We start from the raw sequence: 24765 nt of genomic DNA, 5'->3' as shown, positions 1-24765 counted from the left end.
TTTTCAATGCTGTCCATGTCTGTTTAAACTGCATTTTTCACAATGATATGTTTTCTTGTAGATGCCATGCTGGACACTTCAGCATCTCAGCTACGTATCTGTGGGATCTTCACTCTAAACATGCAAACTATAAAAATAAAGCTGTGAAAAACAATTCTAGGAGTGTTAGACTGTTCACTCAAAATTACTAGATACCTGCAACTTTTCTATCTCTGACTAGCAATATGTAAACAAAAGATAATAAACTCAAAGTATTTTCAAACATATTTTCAATAGCAATATATTACTATTCATGAACTTCTCAGGTACTCCAGTGGTGGGCACCATAGAAAAATAACTGAGGAAACTCATGAGTCTGTATTCAGATTAAGGTTTGAATATCAGACAGTAACAAAGTGCTAGGACATACACTTAAAAATAATTGAATAAATTATTAAAAACATACTAATTATTTAAGCTCTAAGAAAAGCATGAACCCTCTAAGAAACATTTCACTCATGTAATTTAAAACTATCTCATCAAATTGGTAGTCTATAAGGTTTATATAAATATTAATGTTAATATAAAGCATCATACCAATAACCACATAAGTGAACAATGGGATTGTCTTCAAAGTACTTATGGTCCTGATCCCTGTGCTGCAAAAACGTCTTGCAGAACGGATGGCAATCCATTGATACTTACAAGCCTTATCCAAATTTCCAAGTTAAATTTAATTTGTATCCAATTTGTACCTCCCTGCATTTTGTGTAATATCTTCCATGACTAGAAGTCTTTGTACAGTTATCTAAGTTTGTAAACTGAAATAATAAATATAGAAAAGGAACTTCTAAAAGATATTTTAAAATAGAGATTCAGCGCACACGCACTCTTGCCCCCTATCCAACATATTTCCCCCCTCAAGGAAGATGACATAACAGAAACTTTAATTATTAAACTGAATGGCAATATTTGAATTGAAATAAGGAATGCCCACTAACATTTATACCACATCTACAAATTTAATTAATTTATCAAGTTCTTGAATCTTACATGGACTAAAGAATTTTGTTTCTCTCTCCATGTTTGTCTTTGTTTACATGTATTTGATTATATCTTCCATCTACTTTTTGGATAAAAAATTATTTATACTAGGGGTTTATTTCTGAGGCTTCAGGGAAGGAAGAACTGTATAACATCCATTAATTATAAGACTTCCAACAAAACTTGCTAGTGGTAATGGAATATGTATATCCAATTCTTGCCCAGTCTGTTGTTTATATTATTACAAATGTATGAGCGTGTCATTCAGCAGAATGGTGTCCACCAGAGCATTCTAACATGCAGACATGTTTGAAGTTGTGCATCACTAATAGGTCCCTTTGAGGGTTCAGATATGTTACTCAGCTCAGCACTTTTACACCCACTTTTTTACTAGCCATGCAATTTATTTGACCCTGCAAACAGCAATTGCTTCTAAGGAGTAATTTTTTATTATTATTTTTTAATTTTTAAATTTTTTTTTCCTGGGGGGATGGGCAGGGTATGACACTACAATACAGAGTCCAGCTTTTATCTTGCTTAAGACAGTGCTAGTATGACCATATATCACCGGATAGCTCTGGGCAGAGGTACCAGTTCAGATCCCAAGCACAATGTCGCAGTGTCAGTGTTCCAGAGAAAGGCAAATTCTCTTAGCTGTAATGCCATATCAATGTAGTGACACTATTTTCTATCATAAATTTACCTTGACTGTTGCGAGCAGAGGGATCTCTGTGACACGCACCACTGCACAATGTAAATACGTCCTCAAGTATATGTGTGTGCATCAATTTTTCATCTGTAACACCAATTGCAAATATTAGTACGCACAATTGCGGTGCCTGTGTTAACAAGTTATAAAGAGGCTTAAGTGTTTATCCCTTTTATACACAAAGATATCCTGGATGTGTTCACACAACATGTAAACCTCACTCTGGGCCCTATGTTCCTACTCCTCATGGTACAGGATGCACCTTATTTTTTCTGCAGAACCTTCTCTTACTCAAAGCATTGCAGGGATCTTTCTGCTAAAATTGTCTTTAAGATTTCCTGCTTTGTTTGTAGGCTTGTTTGTTGCAAAATTTAAATTTGAAGTGACTGAATAGGGAAAGGCTGAAAAAAGCTAGAGCAGTATCATCAAGCTGCTTGAGTGCCACAAAGTTCACTTGTCATGCCCGTTAAAAGATGTATATTAAATTATACTAATCTTTTTTAAGCTGTGCGTTCTTCACTTTGTAGACAATCAGCTTGCAACACTGAGACTGAATGTGTAGAAGAGCTGAACGCTCAGTTTCTGCTGAAGTCAATGGGAGCCATACTCTGAACATACAGAATTGTGTGTAATGCCAAATACTCTGAAAAAAACACAGACCCCAAGATGTCTTCAACTGCATATGTCAAGTAGAAGATAAAGGACACTGGAGGAAAAAGAGGAAGAGAACATTGCATTGATTGCAAAGAAACAGTAAGGATACCAGATGGCAGAAACAGCCAGTCATGAGAAGGGTTATTCTGTGGTTCTTAGGAACCCTAGTTCTTGGGAATGACAACATGAAATTTGTCACTGGGGTTGCACTTGCACTAAGCAGTGCTGTTTAACATCTGTTTCATTGCAGGGAAAACACCGCATTGGACCAGTGTAGGGTTACTCTGGGAATTTGTGGTAATCTCATATTATTGTGCTAATACTAATACTATTGTCCACTTGACCCAGTCAACACCAGTCATGACATTTCAGATCTTTCCCAGGAAAAAGAATCTTCTTAAGATAAGTGCATGGGTATGTTTGCCATGCAATACTTTTTTTTAAAGTACTTTGCATAAGTGGAGTGTCTTAATACAAGACAGGATATTCAGTGACTGAATTTAATCCCAAAGGAAAATTGTTCAGTAAAATGAGAGATAGTAGATACAATATATTTTACTTCCTAGTCATATTCGTGTAAACTAGATTTTAATTTTGCAGCTAGACAGCTTCCAGTGCTTGATTTGACGTGTTATGCTCTGCTTAGGTCTTCTAAATGGCATTACAACTTTGAAGATTAACAGATAATAGCAATAGAATCACAATCAGAATGCTATTTCAGCTGAATAAAAAGCCTAATGTCCCAGCACCAATTCTGGAGCTTAAGCTGAGCCTCAGAAGTGGGAAAATGACAAGCCAGAGAAAAGCCTAGTAGACAGATCTTTGTTAACTTGTATTTTAGTGCTGGTGCAGAGAGAGTGCCATAGTTTTTACCAATTACGAATATTTTTGTCCTTCCCTTGAAACAAAGCTGCTCCAATATAGCATTAGGTGAACTAGACACCTTCCACATGTCTCTATGTGTCGATTATTATATCTCTAAGATAAATGAAGACACTGATTTCAATTATTACTGCGCCTGAAAGTTAACTATGCTATGACATTTTAATTGCATTCTACAGAGAGGATGTATGAAAGTAAGATATGGTAATCTCGTGTTTTCTTGTGAAGAACCAGATTTGGAATTAATTAGTAAGATGCATTAATAATTTTATAACCATGGAGCATTTGATCAGGAAGCATTAAAAAGAATGGATCTGAAAATGTTAACAGCTCTTTCACTACAGTGTTTAATTCCATTTAATATTGCAGATGTAGGCAGTAGGAATATGATCCCATGAAGAGGAAAAAGAAGCTATAGAAAATAGTGTCAGGATTTTCAGATAAAATTCAATGTCAGAATATTTTGTATTTTGTTAAAAAATTAAAAATTAAATAAATACATACATATATATTTTTTTCAACTATATTAATACTTCTGCTTATGCAGTCAACTCTACACTGATTTGATCATAAACAGTTATATAAATCTGGACATGTTACTTCAAAACAACCTTAAAAAATACTCTCCAATGTCACCTATGTAGGTCTGTTGAGTAAATGGAGGTGAAATAAAATTTGAAGAGGAATTATTGCTTTGAATAAACAGTAATACTATTAAATTAATTTATCCTAAGTATTTTCAAAACGTTTTTGCAAGCCTCATATATTTTGACACATTTTATAATAATTTCTGATAATAATCACAGAAGATAAGGAAAGTTAACATGGCAAGAGGATTAATTAACGAAGTAACCACTTAGAAGTGTAATTAATATGATCCATGATATATGAGATAAGAGACTTTCAGCTGAAAATGCAACTGTAGGGAATCACTTCTGATGGTTCCATAAAGCTTAGTGAAAGGGGTTAAATTTAACTCTAAACCAGCTTCAGCCTAATTTGTTATGACCATACAAAGAGAATCATCAGTAGTGACGAAAGAGGGATCTCTTGAGAGGTTATAGTACTTCCCTGAACATGCAGGAAATGTTAGCCTGTGTATATGAAGCAGCAGCATAGCAACTGTTGATACGAATGGATTTTCAGTCGTAAGCAATGTAATGATTCATAAATTATGTTTTTCTTACCACCAACAGAATCAATGAATAAGCTTATGTATGTTATCCAACTGAGTTTATCATACTTTTTTTATAATTAACTTTACTTATGCACTGGTTATATCTGTTAACATTTTTCTTTTTTAGATCTTCATCCTGGAACTTTTATAATAACTGTTAGAGGCAATAACAATTCCCTTAAATTTTCACTGCATGTATTCCTGTATATACAAGTATCTTGTGGTCATCTTCTTTTCCTCACTTAAGTAATACTAAAGTAAATTCTGCAGACTTCTTTGTCAATGATATTGACAGATGTATAACTCCTGACTGAAACAGACTAATTCTTTTCTCAACGCTTCCAATTTTATTTAGTTATTATTTTTTTTAATATTAATAACCAGTTGTACTTTTAAAATGTTCAGAAAGGACACCAACTTTTCTTGCTTAGAGGAAAAAATATGCTTTTTATTTCCTTCTTAATATTAAATTTACTTCCTCAAATATATCTACTCCAGCAGAGAGAATACATGTTATTTTTCAGAAAAATACTAAAAAATCATATTTAGAGGAATCTCAAATAGCCACTCAGAGTATTCTATCAGTGATGGAAATTTGACAGTCTTCTAGGGCAACCTATATGAGTAGTTCACCATCCTTGCAAAAAGAAATATTCTCCCCAGTGTCTGACCTAAATTTTATTCCCATTTTTAAATCTAAACCTGTCTAGTCATCTTGCCAGATAATCTGGAGACCATTCCAATACCTTTGTATTAGCAGTAATTTTGATCGCATGTGGGATTATGGAATCTGTCCTCCTACTGAAAGACTTTTTCTACACCACATGGTAAAACACTATAGCAGGTTAATTGACCAAAGAAATATAGCTGTAAATAAATACACAAACATATTAATGAAACATTATTCACTCTCTCACGGTTCCTAAGATAAGAAACATTCTGAAGGGCATCCTTGCAAATCAGTCCTTTTTTGTCTCTATGAACAGCAGCCACAGAGAAAACATATTATTTATTTTTATTGTAAGTATAACCAATCAAATTTCCTATGGTGAAATCATGTTTACTCAGAAGGAAAACTGCTGAAGTAGCACTAAAACTGCCCAAGTGAGAAGAATCCCTCAAGGAAAGGTCCATATTACTGATACTACAATGCTGAAGCAGTCACTGCCTGACTGGTGGATAAATGCTGACCTTAGATTTAGTTTGATTTCTCCATTTTCACAGGCAAAGTAGTTAGATATACACACGTGTAACACCATTTAAAAAAATCTGTGTCAGATGGAACTTCCTTGGGTTTTTGAGAAATTAATTTCCTATCATTTACCATACGGCGGAAAATTAAAAGTAGTGAAGTGATTCATTCCAAGCTCCAGCTCAGAAATTACTCAGAAGTGCCTTCAGTTGTACATAATACATAATCTCATAATAAATGACAATTTGGGAAGACTAAGCCAGAGCAAAAATTCTTCCTGCTCACTTCTTGATATTTCATCAAAAAGACGTGTAGAAAGAAGACTCCTCCTAGAGTGCAAATACCTGAGGGAAAGTCAGAGCATCCTCTATTTACCTGTGCACCTGCAAAGGAAAACTAAAACGTCTGAAGCCCCACCTTTTAAGAACTTGTGAAACAATCTGGGAACTGAGCCAAAACCTACTCTTTCAGTATATAAGACTTGGGAGCCGACAGGTATTTCCTCAGAGGCAGGTTGTTTGGTAGTTTCTACCAGACTTCCAGAAGATGGGTAGAGGTGGTGGGACACGAATACCACTATGGATATCAATACTAGCACTTTCCTTCATACACATTAAAGGTAGGAAGATTTACTTGCTTGGCATTTTTACTGTTTTAAAGACTCTATAGCCTGCTTCAGAGTTTGAAACATTTTTTTTCTTGGCTTTGTGAAACGAATGAATCTGTTAGCTTTATGCAAGATTTTGTTCTCTGTTACAAATACTTTCCTTCCTAAGAAGAGGAAACTTAACTGTTTCAAAAATTTATATTGTAGCCCATGCTCTCATCCTTTTTTCTCCAGTTGAAATGTGGCTTTAGGAAAGAAAAATCAGTGGAGCCTGCCTGCATGCATTATTAAAGATTTTGCTTCTTTTATCACCTGATGATACAGTATTGAGAAAATTATAGACTTTTCTCAAAAAACATTGGAGAACAGATTTTAAAAGTTCTTCTATACTTGCACATGAGGTTGCATAAAAGCTTAGAGCATAGCGCTGTTTTTTGATGGGGTGAAAACAAATGGAATTGCCTTAAATATACTAAAGAGGCACTTAATACTCGTAAATGAGAGGAAATATATTTTTAAATCTGGTTTACCTGTTAATGTCCCTTAAATTTTAAGGTAATGATGATGTTAGTTTTTAGTGCATTTTGATCTCAGATGCCAATCTTGTTGTATTATTTTTTTTTTCCCAGTTCCATGTAATTCCACACTAACTTATGTTAGGAAGTGGTAATGTGAAAGAACATCTCATCAAAAGACTAGCTGTAGCATTACCACACTGGGGAACTGGGAATCTGTGATGCATATGGCCTGAGGCAGAGTGTTAGAGCCACACAGTGCATGGAGAGAGCAGCAAAAAGCTCTTCAAGGCCAGGCAGTGGAGAAGAAGAGCCCAGGAGAACTAAATAGCTCCTAGCTTAAAAACGGGCACAATGTGTGCTTCCAACACCAAAAAACGACTAACACAGTTCCCTGCAGCTCAGATTTCAGCATTAGCCCCTCTAGTGGTGCTCCCCATAGACTGCCTTTGTTGTGGGATGCAGCAGAGGGTGAACCTGCTTTTTTTATTTTCTCCAGTCAGCATAGCCTCCCCTGCAACCTGTCCTCTGATGAACTCTCATTAAGTGGTGCATTAAAAGCCCCTTGGGCGCCTGCAAATTTTGTATGTATTCCTATACTGATGCTGCAGTAGAAGTGAATGACAAATGATTTCTTCACTGGAAACAGACATTTTTGCTTTGGGGCAAAATCAACAGTCACAAATGTATCTATTGAAAAGGCCTTTTTCTTTCTGTGTGGCTTGTGCATTTTTTCATTCTGCTGCTTATTACAAAAAGTGCTTGAAATACAGAGTAATTTTGGCTTTCAAAGTCAAGTCCTCTAACTCTAAAATTAATTCTTCCTGTACAAAAGGCACCTATTTTTAAAGCCCTCTGGCTGGACAAAGCATTTTAGTAATGTTTAAAGCACACGCTGACAATAAAAAGTAAGAAAATTAAGTTCTTTATTTGAAAATTGTATAAGGGCATCCAGGGATAATGTGACAATAACAGAGTAAGAATCTACTCAAATTGTCACAGTATTTTTATTTTTTTGTACAGCTTCCCTGCAGCAATTTATCAGGAAAAAAAAACCCAACAAAACAACAGCAGAAGTTGCAGGAGCAATATATGGCCATCATGGTTGCATCTGACCTCCTGTACATGAACAGAGCTTTGCTGATTGTTTTTATATACTGTTACTGTTTAATTAGATATAATCAAGAAATGATGAACTGAAAAATTTAGACATTAACATTTTCCTCCTCCTCTCTTCTTGATGCAGTTCAAGCCCAGGATGATGAACTACAAACAAAATCAAACTATGTCTCTCCATCCATCCTGCAGCGACAAAAGCGTAAGTATTTTTATGATTTTCTATTTCTAAGATTTTGTCCCAAATTAAAGTAATACATAATAAGAATACTAGAATCTTCTTATTCCTAGCTAGAACACACTTCCCCTTCACTCCTGTCCCACACTCCCCCACTCTCCTCCTCCCCTACCCCCACAAAGGAGACTAATCCTCTGTATAACATATTCAATAACCAGTCAATCTCTGACTGTTCCAAACTGGAGAACTTTCTCTGAGAACTGGCCCAGTGGGTCTGGTCTACTGATATGACACAGTTATCTAATGTTTAACTTCACAAAAGGTACATACCTTCTATCTAAAAGTGTATTTTCAGCAGAGGTGTGTATGCATATCACCAAGGTACTTGATAGTAGGTAATAAAAGATACATTTTTGTATGCTGTATCAAGATGACTGCATCACTCACAAGAGAATAAGAAAACTCTAACTACCTTAAACATTATAAGAATTAAGCACTACAAGATTATGCATGACATATAACTGTACAGAGCAAACACCACAAATGTACAGAGCAAAATAAGGGTAGAAGGATACAACACTGAATGATACCTTAGTGATGACAGGCTGAAACAATTAATCATTATGCCTGTCCTCCAATTTTCAATTTTTAAGGTCAAATTAAAATAGTAACAAATCCAAACTGGAAGTGTACCACAAATTATTTAATAGGAGAGAGAGCATTTAATTATTGGAACAGATTGGCAAGAAAGGTAGGATGTGTGCTTTCCCTGAAAATCCTTGAATCAAGACTAAATGATACTGTCTTCCAAAAAACCATATTGGTCTTAGACATTTTTTGGTCTACATGCAGAAGTTAATGGCTGGTATTGCACAATCTACAGTTTGGAAGTAAACAGATTATACAATTTTGGTATTTTTAAAGGAGAAACTGCATCCATTCCTCAGACTCTCATGTTGTGAAAATCACATTGCAGGTTCTCTAAATATTTTATCCCTTCATTTCTGGATCCAAGAGAAAACAATTGGATGTGGACATGGAAAATTTAAGTCTGGATCCTATATTTTAGAATCCTTGATTCTAAAAGCTGGATTCAGTCAAAGTGTTGTATTTTTACATCCTTGAAGTTTCTATTTTCCATTAATTTTACCAGAATAGGATTCTAGTGAGGAATTTTTGATGGCTTTTGTCCTTGCATGAAAAACACATGATTAAAGTTTCATAGAATCTAAACTGCTTTTTAAAAAAAAACTACTTCTAGTTACTTGTGCAAAAGTGCTTGTCTCAGCACAAAAAAAAATATATATGAGCTTCAGATAAAAACCCAACAGTTCTTGTTTCTCTTCATCAGCTTATAATATTATTCAGTAATTTTCTGCTTCTAACTGTACTGAGAGACAAAGGTTCAGACACAGACATTAACACTGCTTCTTCTGTATCACTATTGCAACACTGTACACTAAGGATCAATTGCTGCTTTAGAGTTCAGAACAACAGGGCCAGCACTAGGTGCGAGTCTTCAACAAATAATGCAAGGAAGTACTACAGCCAAAGAGCATGGTCTGTGGGAGTTGCCTGGTTGTGAAATATATAGAAAGACCGAATGAAAGCATTGTGTAAAACCCACCAATAAAACCATGTTGAAGCTTCCCCCTAGAGTCTAACTAAAGTAGTAGGAAATGTTAATCACTAAAGAGACTCTGTAAACTCTATCCATTTTTAGGACTTCCAATAACTTGATTGCTTTTTCCCCCCTTAGATTTTCCACCAGCTTCAAATTCCAGAGAAGTGACAATCATTCCACCTCTTCAAAATGCATTGAAAGTAAAAGGTAAATTAAACCAATTCATGGCTCAGCTATCTGTGTTCTTGTTGATCACACAGGTAGAACACCGAGTGACTGAAGCTGTGTAAGGTGCTTTGGCATCATAAAATAGAAAATGAACAAGAAAAGTAGCCAGTTCATCAGGTAACAAGGATAATCTAAATGTGAATCCCATATACAGGTTGCAGTTTGTTAATATGATGCAGCTGTCAAAGAAAAAAAATTACTTATCTATTATATAATATATATTATATATATTATATATAAAATATATAACATATACAATATATACAAAATATATGAAATATATGTATATATTTCACACATATTACACACATAATGCTGGAATAAATAATGAACAATATTTCCAGTAAAGAGAGGGAAATACTGACATGTTCAAAGCACCAGTGAGATATCTTACAAAGGGTGCAGGCTACAGTTCTGACTAGCCATGTTCAAGCAGGATGAGTATAAATCTGGAAGAGATGTAGAGGACTCTGAGGATAATGAGGGAGATAAAAGAGGCAGCTTGTAAGGAAATGAAAACTGAAAAGGGATACGTGATTTCTATAATGGGCAGGGGTAGAAGCAGGGAGTTGGAAATCTGTTGAGGTGAAGCGTAATATTGGCACAAGAACTAGGCATACATGAGACAGGAATACATTTTAGAAGATGCTGGCAAAAGTTGTCCTGCCATTCAAAGGGTGTGACTATAAGTGACCTTCCCTAGTAGGAATACCAGCTAGTTTAAAACTGACTTTGAACTGGTTTTATGGTGAAACTTTAGAACTTCATACACATAGAAAATTGTTTCTAGAATATGGCTGTCAACAGAACCATATCATTGGATATAGTGAGCTGGTAGGTTTCTTCTGATTTTAGGTCCTATATCCCTGTGCAAAACAGATTAAACACAAAGGATAACTGAAAAAAAATAAATAACAGATTGATAAACAAATAGCTTGATAAGAAGAAAACGAGAAGAGAGGCTTTTCAGACAGAGGCTACTGAAAGAAACAGAAAGGGAAAAGCAGCTGAAGGGAGGGTATCTACAGCATATTACAGAAAATTCTTACTACTTATTTTGAATCCACAGCTGGCAACCCCTATCACAATGGCCGTGTGTGCAGCACATGGGGAAATTTCCACTTCAAGACTTTCGATGGGGACATCTTTTACTTCCCTGGGCTTTGCAATTACATCTTTGCATCCAACTGCAAGTCTCCCTATGAGGACTTCAACATCCAGATTAGGCGCACGAAGGTGGAAAATGCTACCATGATCACTCATGTCATCATGAAGCTGGAAGGCACAGTGATTGAACTGACCCAGGGTTCTGTTCTGCTTGATGGCAAATCGTATGTTCATAACTTTAAAATTACATCACTGCTCTTGTTCCCAGTGGCTTTATGAGCATCCTTTACCCTCATCTGATCTCAGATTGCTCTCAGGCAATGCTCTCAGGTTCTTCCTGAAGTATCAATAAAAGTAAGAGGGCCTGACAGTGAGATAAGCACCATCTCTGCAGATTATTCCTCTGTCTGTTTTGTTCAAATGAGCTGTATCACAGATGTTTCCCCACTGCTACAATTGTGTATGTATATATATGGTTGATTCTAAAAGCTGGATTCAGTCAAAGGGTTATATTTTTACACCCTTAAAGTTTCTACTTTCCATTAATTTTACTAGAATAGGACCGTTGTGAGGAATTTTTGATGGCTTTTGTCCTTGCACTGAACATTATGCAGTTAAGCAATGACTCCAGTTTGTACCTGTGCTCATTTAAATTGAGCTAGTCTGGAAACTTGCTATCTATGTAACAACGGTTAACACTGACTTTGGCATAGGGTGTGAAACTTGTTCAATAGGCTGAATAAATATTTGGGCAGCTATCCCACAGTAAGTTGTGTGTTACAGCAGCTGCATAGAGCAAGCAAGTCTAAAGGTTATCTTGAGTACACATTTGTGTATGGCACTCATGTCACACAAAGCCTAAAGAGTCTATCCCTTTATTATCAAGGGCTTTAAAGGAGTAAATAGCAATATCCTGAAGCATATAGCCAGCAAAACAGAACCTCCCAGCACTTTTTTGAACAATACAACCAAAGACACATGCCAACTTCTTACCTAGCAAAACACCATTAACAGAGATAGGCAAAAGGAACAGCAGGGAAAGCAAGGCTGATCCATTTGCACAATGAGAAACAGCCAAAACATTAACAAACTTGTGTTGTCTGTATTTAGTTACTGCTGTGACTAATTTCCTCATGTATGCATGTTAAACTTCTTAGAATAATAAAGGGTATCAGTGTAGATATTCATGGATATCCTGTCCCTACCCCTGCTGAATGATGCTGATCTTTCCCTAGGGTTCAGATGCCCTACAGCCATATGGGAGTCTTGATACAGAGAAGTAACAGCTATTTGAAAGTTTCGGCCAAGATAGGACTGACCTTCCTTTGGAATGAAGAGGACGCCCTCCTGGTAAAAAAACATCCAAAACATGGCAGAAACCCTGTATTTTGAAAATAGTCTCTTTACATCTTTGCAGTCTTTATCATCCAGGCACACATTAGTTACTTCTGGATTTGTGTCCATTTTAAGTGTACTGTTCTGTCTTCCAGTCTTCTCCCAGTTCCCCAGTTCGCCTTTTTTTTTTTTTTTTTCCTCAGGATCTGCTCAGGATCAATAGATCCCCAATGATAATGTTCCCACCTCACAGAGAAGTACTCCTCAGATTTCAAACAACCCCAGGGCTAGAAAACCACCAAGTCTTTCTTGGTGGTCACTGACTCCCCAGTGGTGCCTAACTTGTTACCACATGTTGCCACATGATACATCAAATTTTGAGTACATGAGAAATACTGATATAGGCTGCGTCACTATCAAGGCTGACATTACTATGAACCTAAGCTCTCTTTCTTAATTTCTTCTAGGTGGAACTAGATAAGAAATATGCCAATCAAACTTGTGGACTATGTGGGGACTTTAACGGAGTTCCAATTAGCAATGAATTTATTTCAGAGAGTAAGTAAAAAAAAATAAATCAAAACATTATTAAGTACTGGTGTTTTGTTTTCCTTTCTTTTAGCAGTACACTGTAACATAGGTTGTGGGTCCTACTAACTGCAAAGATAGTGATATTTCTTTATGTTTTCTATTATGTCAGTTATGTATAGAGTCAGGGCACTGCGGTGTATTAGGCTGCTTCCATCACTGTTAGATCACTGAAGACCTGCCACATGCAACTTTCTATTTGCTTTCAATAATTACCTTGGATACCTTCTTCATTTCCTTTTGCCTTTCATATTATAGTGATATTCTTTGGTAATCACTGTTCATGTCACAGTGGGTAGTGTCACAAGAGAAAATACCTCTGTGCAAAAGCCAGTAAACCAGTAAATATTATCCTACTATTTGAACTTTTTTTTACAGAGGTAAAACTGACTTCCCTACAGTTTGGGAATAGGCAGAAGATGGATGGACCCACAGAGCAATGCGCTGATCCTGTTCCTCCTGCTGTTCTGATGAACTGCTCGGCTGAATTTGTAAGAACATCTCAAAATCTGTTTTCTCACTATAAAATACATTGTTCCTGTATTTGGAAAAAAAATATGTTAGAATTGGAAAAAAACCAAACAAACATGACTATGACTCAAGTGTAGGTCTGGAAATTATTTTTGTTTTTCTCAACTTATTTTTTCATACTTGGCCAAAGTGAATGTTAATAAGTTGCATTCCCCTTCCAAGAGAAGTCAGGATATTTTAATGAAAGAGAAATTCACTGAAAATTTCATAATGCAAAGGAATTGTGTAATGCTTGGGAAGTCACCTGAGCTGAAAGTAACTCAAGATATGGGAAGATATAGGAGTTAACTGAAGGAGTTCTATGTGTACTTGTCCTACTGGTACACTTTGCATTTGCTTAGAGCTACTGCTGGACAGGTTTCTGGACCAGATGGACCTTTGGTTTGTTCTGCTACATGTCAAATAATCAGTTTAGTATTTTCTAAACACTTGTTTTGCCTTCTCTCTTTCCCTCCTAGGCTTCTATCTGTGAGACAGTATTAACCAGTAAAGCATTTACAAGCTGTAATGCACTTGTGAATGTTCAGGACTACATTGAAACTTGCATACAAGACCTATGCCACTGTGACAGCTCTATGGCTGACTTCTGCATGTGCAACACCTTTGCTGAATACTCCCGGCAGTGTGCTCACGCAGGTGGACAGCCTCTGAACTGGAGAACCTCAGAACTGTGTCGTAAGTGTCTTGGGAAAGGACTTTCACTTGTGTTTACTACCCATATCTAGTAAACTTCAAATATGCTTTTTTTTTTTTCCTGAAAAAGACAGCTGCTTAAATATGCATGTAATTTTCACTAAACCAGTTTTAACTTGAGCATACTCAAGACTTTGAGCATACAGAAGTTTAGAGGATTTTGCATTACTCAGGGTTTTCAAGATATATCAGAAAGCCTAAAATGTTGCAGCCTCCACATTAGGTTTCCTCATTGTATCTTCACAGAAAACATCCTAAATTGCAAATAATGTTTTCTCAACATTTCAAAGGAAATGTCAGCATTAAAATACTCTTTCTATTTTCAGCCAAAACATGTCCTTTCAACATGCGATACCAGGAGTGTGGCTCCCCTTGCTCTGACACGTGCAGCAACTCAGAACGATCTGCACTTTGTGAAGATCATTGCACAGACGGCTGCGTCTGCCCTCCAGGTAAGTCTGTTTACTGTCCCTTTCTCATAGTCAAAACCACATGTACATGTGTACATTTACATGTACACATTTCACAACTTTCCTTCTCTGTATCCTTCTCATCACATCATTTTTGTCCTTATCATCAAAGTAATAACTATATTTCTTCCTTGTTACACCCTCACCATTTCTATTTGGATTACTAAAAATGCCCTTTTAAACAATGAATGTGCCTGAGACATGATTGAACTGAGAATAAGACACTTCATTCCTAAGAGGAAGGGGAAGCCTTATAGTCTTAGCATCTGTATTCAGTTCACAGAACGTATGCAATACTTAATCCCATTTTGCCCACAATGGTAACTTCTGGCATCAGCAAAGCAGCAAATTACCAAACCCTTCCTATCCAGTGCTGAGTGTCTAAACAATAAAGAGCTGAGAGAGCACTTGGCAGTGTGTAAAATCTAGCATTTCAGACAAATTACGCATGACAGCTGAATACCAACATGAGACAAACAATGCAAATATGTTGTCTTTGTGCACCTCTCCTGTGAAAACAGGCTGAGAGAGTTGGGGTTGTTCAGGCTAGAGAAAAGAAGGCTCCATGTGGACATCATCGCAGCCTTCCAGCCCCTGAACGGGGCCTACAGAAAAGCTAGGAAGTGACTTTTTACAAGGGCATAAAGGCTTTAAGCTGAAAGAAGGAAGCTTTAGATTACAGATACTAAGAAGAAATTCTTTACTGTGAGGGTGGCAAGATACTGGAATTGGTTTCCCAGAGAAGTTGTGGCTGCCCTCTCCCTGGAAAAGTTAAAGGCCAAGTTGTATGGAGCTTTGAGTAACCTTGCCTAGCGGAAGTTGTCCCTACTCATGGGATGATCTATAAGGTACCTTCCAACCTAAATAATTCTATAATTAAGTAGAATATAGCCCTTACATACCTACATAGCTGAAATTATTAAATTTTTTTAAGCACTTTCTATTAATTTTCTGTGTAATACAGAAAAAACGGAACAGGCTTTCAGGCGTCTGCTGATACATGTACATAAGCAGGTTTTGCAGTGCACAGAATGAGTAACAGACCATTTATTTCCCTAGGAATGGTATTTGATGACATTAATGGTGCTGGCTGCATTCCCCGTAAAGAATGCCACTGTACCTATGAAGGTGAAACTTATGCTCCTGGTGCCTCATTCTCATCAAAATGCAGATCATGGTAACATACTCCTTTTCTTGTACTTCTTTTTTTAGGTGTATTACCTGAACAATTTGAAAACATACAAAAATTACTAATATCCCCTTAAAATGAAATGAGGAACTACTTATCAACCGAAATTCCTCAATTACACATTTTTGGAAGATTATTTATTCATCTTTTTTCTCCTTACACTTGGAAGCAAACATCTGAGTTTAGATAAAGGTGCTCCAGTTTCAAGACTAATCAATTAAAGGAGGCAATCAAATTCAAATACCAGGGTTGTTTGAAAACGTGAACTTGTGTGTTGCATCCTTTGCAGCACTACAGTGTAATAGGATGCTCTTGTAAATGCTATAGAGGACATGACATTTAGGGAAATGTTGCGTTACACAGAATGGGAGATCACATTTGAGAGGCATGTTTAAAAGATATTATATACATATATATATTTCAATAACATTATAATTACTGAAGTACTATTGCATAAGTGTATGCAAATGTACCTCTCTGTCTATGAATACAGGAATCACAAATATGCGTGTTATTTTCCAAGAAACACTTAAACGTATTCCTGCATATGATCCTTCACATGCAACAGAATGGATGCCATGTTCACAAGGATTGAATTCTGTCAAGACTGGAAATAAATACTAATATAAATGTGCCTGCCTCATATGTATTCTGAGATTTCAAAGCAATGTTGGCTTGACACTTCTATCAATGTTTCAAGAGGAAAATCAAGGCATCAGTTGCCCTTATGTCTCTTACTTCATTTACACTTGCATTACCCAAGGTTACTGAATGTCTTCTTCATTTCAGTACTTGTGCTGGAGGTGAATGGTCTTGTGTCACCCAGTCATGCCCCGGGACTTGCAGTATTGAAGGAGGTTCCCACATTTCAACATTTGATGAGAAACATTATTCCTTCTTTGGAGACTGTAGCTATGTACTAACCAAGGTAAAAATTAGTAACGATCCTTGCTAAAGCAATATCCCAAAGGAAATTTTTAAAATATATATAGAGAGAGTTGTTTAATTAAAACTAGTGACAACCACCTCAACTTCCTGAAACTTAGAGGGTTGACATAGAGCCTTAAATGGAATTCAAGGGGCCCTCTGTTAGGGCTATACTAAATAAACATAATGTAGTAGTTTTGCATTCTTTGATAATTGTGTAAGAATGTACTGAGTTTTTAGATTCTATGAAACAATGTTCATGCTTCCCATTAATTTTTAAACTAAATACTGTCTGTCTGGTATTTATAACTATTTCTGAGAAATGTGCTTATTACATCCATTAGTACTGTCCTTTTTGTCACAGTTAACTTAGTTCAATGGCTTATATGATTAACAATATTTATAATGGAATTACTATTATGCAGAATTCATGGGAGAGGTGCTATTTCATTAAGACAATCAACCTTCCAAACTGTCTCTCCCAGTAAACATAGAAGACCTTAGAGTTTAAAAGCAGAAAGCTAAGAAGTCATATATATATACTAAAACCTGAATTAGAAATTGATGACTTACAAAAATACCTAAAATTTACTGCAGTTTTTAGGTTAGTAGGGACTGAATTCTGAGTAAATATATCTAAAATAATGACTACAGGTTTGCAGATTTCAGAATCCCAGGTGCATTTGTTGGTTTTTTTTATTAGATTACAATTTTCCTAAAGCTTTCATATGAAATAAAATCTGTTCTCAAAAAGCTCAAACTGAAATCATCAAGAAAGATAATGTCAAAAATTTAGAAATGAGACAGAATGAGGTAATTTAGAAATAGAGCAATTAAACTTTTTGACAAGATTCACAAACACTGGGCTCAATCCGCAATGGAAGCAAAGATCAGATTTTGCTTGTTAAACTTCCCTTTTGGCATCAAAACATAAGATTAGATTCTTAGAAGTTCTGTAGGTACAGAAAACCCCTAAACTTGGACACAGAAGGTCAAAAAGTCCACAACTTTAACATTAGATTTCCAGATGGCTGTAATTCTGCATCTGAACTGTCCTCAATTTCATCTTCATTACACCAAGGAAGTGATAAGACATGTTCAGAATCACAGCTTTCTTTATGTGTGTCTCCCTGTAACATATTGGCCATTAGACACTCATGGATTGTAGTTCACAGAATACAGCCCAGTGAAAATCAGAGCCAAGAGAAAAAATGAATTTTGCATTTATGCAGTAGCTTAGTGAATAGTGATTTTTAGCTCAATTTTCTCCCATGAGAAGACATTTAAATTGTATTAAACTGGTATTATCTAAATATTAGGAACTAATATTACCTAAACATTAGGAAGTTTCAATCTTCAGCTTACGCTGTCTAACTTGCCCTGAAATGCCAAAAGTAACGGATGGCAACGCTGTGCAGGTTGCATGAATGCCAGTTTACTTTGTGACTGTAGACATACTTGTAAGAACATATGAGCAGGAAGAAAAGAAATAAAGGATATTTATTAAAATGTGGTTTACTAAGAATGCCATTTGAGCATAAATCTTTAGAACATAATATTTTAATATAAAAAATTCTTTCCTTTTTTTTTTTCTTTTTTTCTTCTAGCTCTGTGATAGCAATGAATTCAGTGTTCTGGGAGATATCCACAAGTGTGGCCTAACTGACACTGAGACATGCCTCAAGGGTATAGCCATCAGCTTAAGTGGAGGACAAACTGTAAGTAGCAAATGTAGACACCTGACATTCTGCAGGAATGTGTTCAAAGATAATTGGAAAAGTAGTTTGCAAATGACACATAACAGCACAGACAGGAAATCTGCACCGTTTATTTATTTAGTTTTTAAAAACATAATTTAAATATTTATCAAGAAAAATTAAGAATTAAGTAGGTACTTTGGAAGTCTAGATCCTTGTAGTTTTTTTGTTACTCAGTTATCTTCTGGTTTTTGCTTGTTTTGACAGTTAGTGGAGCACAGCAATAAAGACATTATCACAGCCTCCCCTCACCTGTTTTTTTCCCTTTATCCAGAACAATACTAGATAGAAAATATTTGGAAAGTGTTTTATCTGTTCTAAATATGTTTGATAATCATTGTCTTTTCTTGTGAACAGAACATTGTGATCCAGCCTTCTGGCAGTGTATTTGTGAATATGATCTACACACAGCTGCCATTCTCTGCCGGTAAGTTCCTTCAATAGACTTCTGTGATATTTCTCACTTTTTACTTTAAAATGTTATTTTGTTGATTAATCTAAAGCCGAATTCTACCGCTGTCTTCAGTCTAGCAAACCCAAGGTACTCTAATAGTCATAGTATCTGATTTTTAAAGTAATAGGGTTTGCCTATTCAGCTCCTATTCTGCTAGCAAAATTACGGTCTTATTTTAGCTCTTCAGAATTTATGACAATATAAAACACAGCTGTAGCATCACTCTATTTAATAAAGAGTTGTTTCAACTGCACATCTGATATGAAATTATAACTGTTATGTTCTTGTGTCCCTAGCAAATGTCACAATCTTCAGACCATCATCTTTCTTCATCATTCTGCAAACAACCTTTGGTCTTCAGCTACAGGTTCAGCTCGTGCCTCTCATGCAACTTTTTATAGACTTAGACCCATCACATAAAGGGCAGACCTGTGGTAAGTGATCTTACCATGATTACTGCCTTCATCCATATGCTTCATTCTACAGAAGACTTTCACAGTCCATCTGCTTACTTTTAGGTCTCTGTGGAAATTTCAATGACATGCAGATAGACGATTTCAAAACCACCAGTGGTGTAATAGAGGGTACTTCAGCTGCCTTTGGCAATACTTGGAAAATTCGGGCTGACTGTCCTGATGCCAAAAATACTTTTGAGAACCCTTGTACTGTCAGTATACAAAATGGTAAGTTCAGCATATAGTAACCTCTTCTACTCTCTTTTAATATGGAAAAAAGGAATAAGTTGATCAATCACCAAGCTTTTAGCCAAAATAACAGTGAACCATGTGCATATCATGCTATTTTCCTCAGCTGACTAGAAGTCCTCAATTAATAAATAATAATAATCAGGATAATATATTGGATCTTCAAAAATATACCTTGGAATTCAGAAGTGTTTTTGCCAACTTATTTAAGGAAAACTGGAATCATACAATGTATGAGGAATCTATTCCTGGAAATGAACAGTTGTCATACAGGAAAAACGCTGTGCATAACCCCACTGAAGGCTGGACCCAGTGTGGTCATTCCACTGCTAAACTGAGTACCAGACTTACAATTCAGAGCTTCAGAGCATTCAGGCTCCATTTCAGCCAATGAAGTATTTTCTGAGAATTCACAAGCCACTTTTCTGCTTTCTGAGATGAACTAGAGAATTTTTAATTCAAAATGTGAATTTTCTTTTTCAAAATTCAGCTAAGAATGTCTTAGTTTATTCCATGACAGCTACCATGAGTTAGGAGCATTCCGTTTGCAAAGAGTTCACATTTCTGCATGGAGGAAACGGAAGACTACTTGTGTTTCAGCATCTGCAGAGCTGATCTCTATAGTATATTTCTCTACTAGTTACATTGAGACAAGAGCTTAGGCAATGAAGTGGAATAGAAATTCTTATTGTGCTTTTGATTCACAGACCAGTATGCCCAACACTGGTGTGGACTGCTCTCTGATACCACAGGACCTTTTGCTGAATGTCACTCAACAGTGAATCCGGAAGTCTACCAGAAGGTACTTGGCTCTTAACTTTTTCACATTTAAAATAAATACAGTCAGATTTCTTATACTAACACCTGAGAAAATAACTTACCAACTCAGAGGAGATACATTCGTGATAGCTGTTTTCAAGCCAAGGGTTCCTTCTACACATCATAGTAATTACTCCTTAGTAAAGGTATATTTCTTTCCATTCCTAATAGGGTAAACTTACAGGCGTATTCCTACTGCCCCTATTTTTAGGTACTAACCTAAATGCCTAAATTATCAGGTTAAAGGACAAAAGCTGTCACTCCTGAGATACAAGGAAAGCTTTAGTCAGAATTTTAGCTAGCAGTTTGCATAGTTGCTCTGAATTACTGTCATGGTTTGGGCACAACAACAAAGAAACAGCCCCATGGCCACTCACTCATCTCCCCCCCTCACACTCTGGGATGAGGAGAACAAAGGCCAACTAGAAGCTCACGGGTCGAGACAAAGGACAAGGAGGGTTCTTCACAGATTAAGGTCCCAGGCAAAACAGACTCAGCTTGGGGAAAAAGTAATAATTTACTTTCACACTAATCAGATGCACACAGGACACAGACAACACAAAGAGCAGAGCTTACATATATTGAACCCACCCCTCCTGTCTTCCCAGGCTCAAATCCCTTTGTTCCCAGTTTCTCTCCCTCCTTCCCCCCAGCGGCACAGGGTGACAGGCGGTGGGGTTTAGAGTCAGTTCACAGGCTGGTGGTTCCTGCTGCTCCTTCCTCCTCAGGAAGAAGGATTCCTTACAGTCCTCCCCTTCTTCCCCACGGGGTCCCTCCCATGAGAGAGAGTCCTCCACGAACCTCTCCTTCATGAGTCCTTCCCACGAGGTCCGGAGCTGCTCCAGCCTGGGCTTCCCACAGAGTCACGGGCTGCTTCAGGAACAGTCACCTCCCGTGGTGCCGAGGTCTTCCACGGCTGCATAATCCAAGTCCACTGGCCACAAAATCCAAGTCCACTGGCCATGCTCACACCTCCTGACGCCTTCAGGGAATGTTCCACAACGTTCCTCCATGAGTGCAGAGGGACAGCCTGACATCTCGCCATGGGTTGCAGGGAAACTTCTGCTTGGGCACCTTCTTCTCCTTCCTCACCAACCACCAGCACCGCTCTGCCTCTCCAGCTCAGCTCTTCTTTTCCTTTAAGTGCTCACTCTGCTCAGTTCTTTCATATGTTAATCACAGAGGCACATCTATTGTCCCTCTAGTGGCTCCTTGGCTGGTTTAGTAGCTGAGGGAGCTTCTCAGCTTCTTACCAGACACGCCCGTGGGGCCCTTCCAAACCAGCACAATTGCTGTCAGAAAGGCTTTTGCATACATCCAGGGAGAAGGCAAGAAGTGTGTATAAGAAGCAGCAAAGAGATTTATATAAGATTTGGACAAAAATCTTCCAGGAATTCAAGGTGATGAAGCTCTGGAACAGAATGCCTCAGGACTTTACAAAGTCTGTTTTTATTCTATTGGAAATTTTTAAGATTGTTCCATCTTATGGAATGATAACATCATACTGACTTTGCCTGGCTTAGCAACACATTAAATGATTTTTTGTTTTCTTTATTCCTCTCCTATGTCTAAGCCTTAAAAGTTGGGTGGCATCAGATACTCTCTGCTTGTTGTCTTTATATATATGGTACGAACTGGAAGCAGTTGAGAAACTCATTAACACTTTAAAAAGTAAAAAAATGACAACAAAAAAGAAAGAATAGTATAAAATTTTGGACCTATAATTACTGTCTCCTTGCAAAGATTCTTTTTTTGAAGTGCTTGATGAAGTCTTCAAATCAAAAACACATAATGGATTTCACTCACTTTGAGCTCTAATGAACATGACACTCTAAAAAAGTATAGAACTCCATGAATTTGACACTAATAATAATATCCTCTGTCTCTAGAACTGCATGTTCGACACGTGTAACTGTGAGAAGAGTGAAGACTGCATGTGTGCTGCCCTTTCCAGCTATGTCAGGGCCTGTGCCACCAAAGGTGTTCTCCTTACAGGATGGAGGAGCAAAGCCTGCAGTAAGTTCTGCATCCCTTTACATCTTGAAAATTATCATCCAGAAGACACCAGCTCTTAGGGTTTCCCACAGTAAATGGTGTTAAATGGTGTTTTATGTGTATCATTGACTTTCAAGAATTTGAGGAGGAAGGGAATACCACAAAAGATAAGCAGTAAGCAGAGAGAAATATTAAAAAAAAAAAAGAGGCTTTGTTAGATTACTTGGTCAGAGTCAGCAGAAGCAACATGGACCTCAATAACCTTGCAATAGGAATAAAATAAGTAGAGTGTTTATCGAACTACTTTGACAAAAAATATTAAAATAGCAAGGAAGAAAACACACTATGCTTTAATATAATTGAAGTTTTTCTTTTTTTTAAACTAGACAAAACTTGTATTTATAACATATTTATAGGGGAAAATTGTGCTCTACCATACAACACAAAATATCACACTATTGAGAATTTTACCTCAGATGTGGCATTTATACATGCATTGATTCTTAAATTATTTACAAATATAATTTACCTTTTTACTCTCAAGCAAAATACACCACCTTGTGTCCAAAATCCTTGAAGTACACTTATAATGTCAATTCCTGTCAACCCACCTGCCGGTCTCTGAGTGAGCCTGATGTCACATGCAGCACCAAGTTTGTGCCAGTTGATGGTTGCACCTGCATAAATGGAACCTACATGGATGAAAGTGGCAAATGCGTCCCTGCTTCTAGCTGTCCTTGTTACTACAAAGGAATGCCTCTGTCTTCTGGAGAAGTTATGCATGATAATGGTGTTGTCTGGTAAGAGATTTTTTAAAAAATAATGAAATTGGATATAGGCAGTCATGAAAACATATACATTATGCAATCTATTAAAATAAAATGCATTTCTCTCCCAAATAATTTCAATACAAAAAATCACAGATCCTTAACATTTATGAGAGCAATTTTTGTTTAGAAGATTGTTCTTACACTACTACAAAAATAAAACATACCATACTGTGGTGGGTTAGCCTTCACTAACAGCCAGACTCCCACTGAGTCAGTCAGTGACTCACTCACTCCCCACCTTACTTTTCTTATCCCTGACTGTAAAAGACTTGTCCCATGTTGGAAGATGCTTTCTAAACCTGTTACATGTTATTGCCATTTTGAATGGAATCTGAATTATTCTGAAGGACACTTTTTAACCAGTCAAATGGTCAGAGTAAACCTCTGTTTATATAGAGTATACTTGTATTTTGGTTTGCTTTTACATAAAATATTTTTCAATAGAACAAACTGTTCTGATAAAGGATACATGTCCTCTGTTTTATCATACAGTATTTTTTTATTGTTTAAAATTCGTTAGGAAAGAAGCTAAAACTTAACAAGGAAAAAAAACCTATGTATTTTTTTATTTTATTTTTAATTTTTTTTATTAGCACTTGCACCAATGGAAAGCTAAGCTGCATTGGAGAGAAACCTGAACCAGGTAACACATCAATTAGTATTTTCTTTAATTGTCTCTTTTCATCTTCACCCTTTTCAGTTCTCTTTTTTTTTTTTGGTCATAGTGATGCATATTATACAAGTCTGAAATCAAACAAGAAAATGAACTGATAACTTCTGTAATGTAGAAGATGTTACAAAAGTAAAAAGAAACAGTCTTTCAGATGTCTGAAACAAGTCATAACCCCCAGGGTTACCAAGAGGAAAAGAATACTTTGTCATCTCACTGAATGTGAGGAGAAAACCATCCACATTTAAAAATAAAAGTAGTAAAAGCCTGAAAAACACAAGTAAACCAGGATGCTTTTAAAATATTTTTTCTTTTTTTTCTTTTTTTTTTTTTTTCTGAGACTGCTTCACAAACCTAATTAAACATTAATTTCTATGAGCAGTCCAAGTGTAAGCACAAAAAACAAATTAGCATTATTTGAAAAAAAAAAAATCCGTTTCACTTTCAGGCTAATGCAGAATCATGTATCTCATAAAGGAATATTTTGAATGATTTTTTTTCTTCAGTCTGCATTAAGGAAACACAGAGATTATAAAAACATGGTTGATCTCACCTTTCTCATGGTTTTCTCTTTCAGACTGCGTACCTCCCATGGTCTATATTGACTGTGGCAATGCCACTGCAGATGTGGTAGGAGCAGGATGCCAGAAGAGCTGTCAGACTCTAGATATGGAATGTGTAAGTATAGGCTCTTTATACTCAGTTGAATGCATATTAAACTAGATCTGTTTCACAATTATCAGATACAGATGGACTCTTCCATCAAGGAAATGTTTCAAATCATGTTTTCC

At 36.5% G+C, this 24765-nt stretch overlaps 1 protein-coding gene across 1 annotated transcript in view; it reads left to right on the top strand.

Annotated features, from left to right (window-relative positions):
• Positions 1-6183: 6183 nt before the first annotated feature.
• Positions 6184-24765, top strand: part of MUC5AC (mucin 5AC, oligomeric mucus/gel-forming) — an 83440-nt gene continuing 64858 nt past the window's right edge. Inside the window, exons 1-20 of the mRNA XM_051621064.1 lie at positions 6184-6256; positions 8006-8077; positions 9813-9884; positions 10975-11236; positions 12248-12362; positions 12815-12905; positions 13314-13426; positions 13925-14141; positions 14486-14611; positions 15689-15806; positions 16608-16746; positions 18353-18463; positions 18860-18929; positions 19253-19390; positions 19475-19639; positions 20368-20462; positions 22369-22495; positions 23019-23274; positions 23898-23947; positions 24552-24652. Of these exons, the coding sequence (XP_051477024.1) occupies positions 6184-6256; positions 8006-8077; positions 9813-9884; positions 10975-11236; positions 12248-12362; positions 12815-12905; positions 13314-13426; positions 13925-14141; positions 14486-14611; positions 15689-15806; positions 16608-16746; positions 18353-18463; positions 18860-18929; positions 19253-19390; positions 19475-19639; positions 20368-20462; positions 22369-22495; positions 23019-23274; positions 23898-23947; positions 24552-24652 (2511 nt within the window). The remainder of the gene's footprint in view (positions 6257-8005; positions 8078-9812; positions 9885-10974; positions 11237-12247; positions 12363-12814; positions 12906-13313; positions 13427-13924; positions 14142-14485; positions 14612-15688; positions 15807-16607; positions 16747-18352; positions 18464-18859; positions 18930-19252; positions 19391-19474; positions 19640-20367; positions 20463-22368; positions 22496-23018; positions 23275-23897; positions 23948-24551; positions 24653-24765) is intronic.

Source organism: Apus apus, chromosome 5 (assembly GCF_020740795.1).
Source record: "Apus apus isolate bApuApu2 chromosome 5, bApuApu2.pri.cur, whole genome shotgun sequence".
NCBI lineage: Eukaryota > Metazoa > Chordata > Aves > Apodiformes > Apodidae > Apus > Apus apus.
The sequence above is the reverse complement of the archived record's forward strand: the minus strand, read 5'-3'. Positions and strand labels throughout refer to the sequence as shown.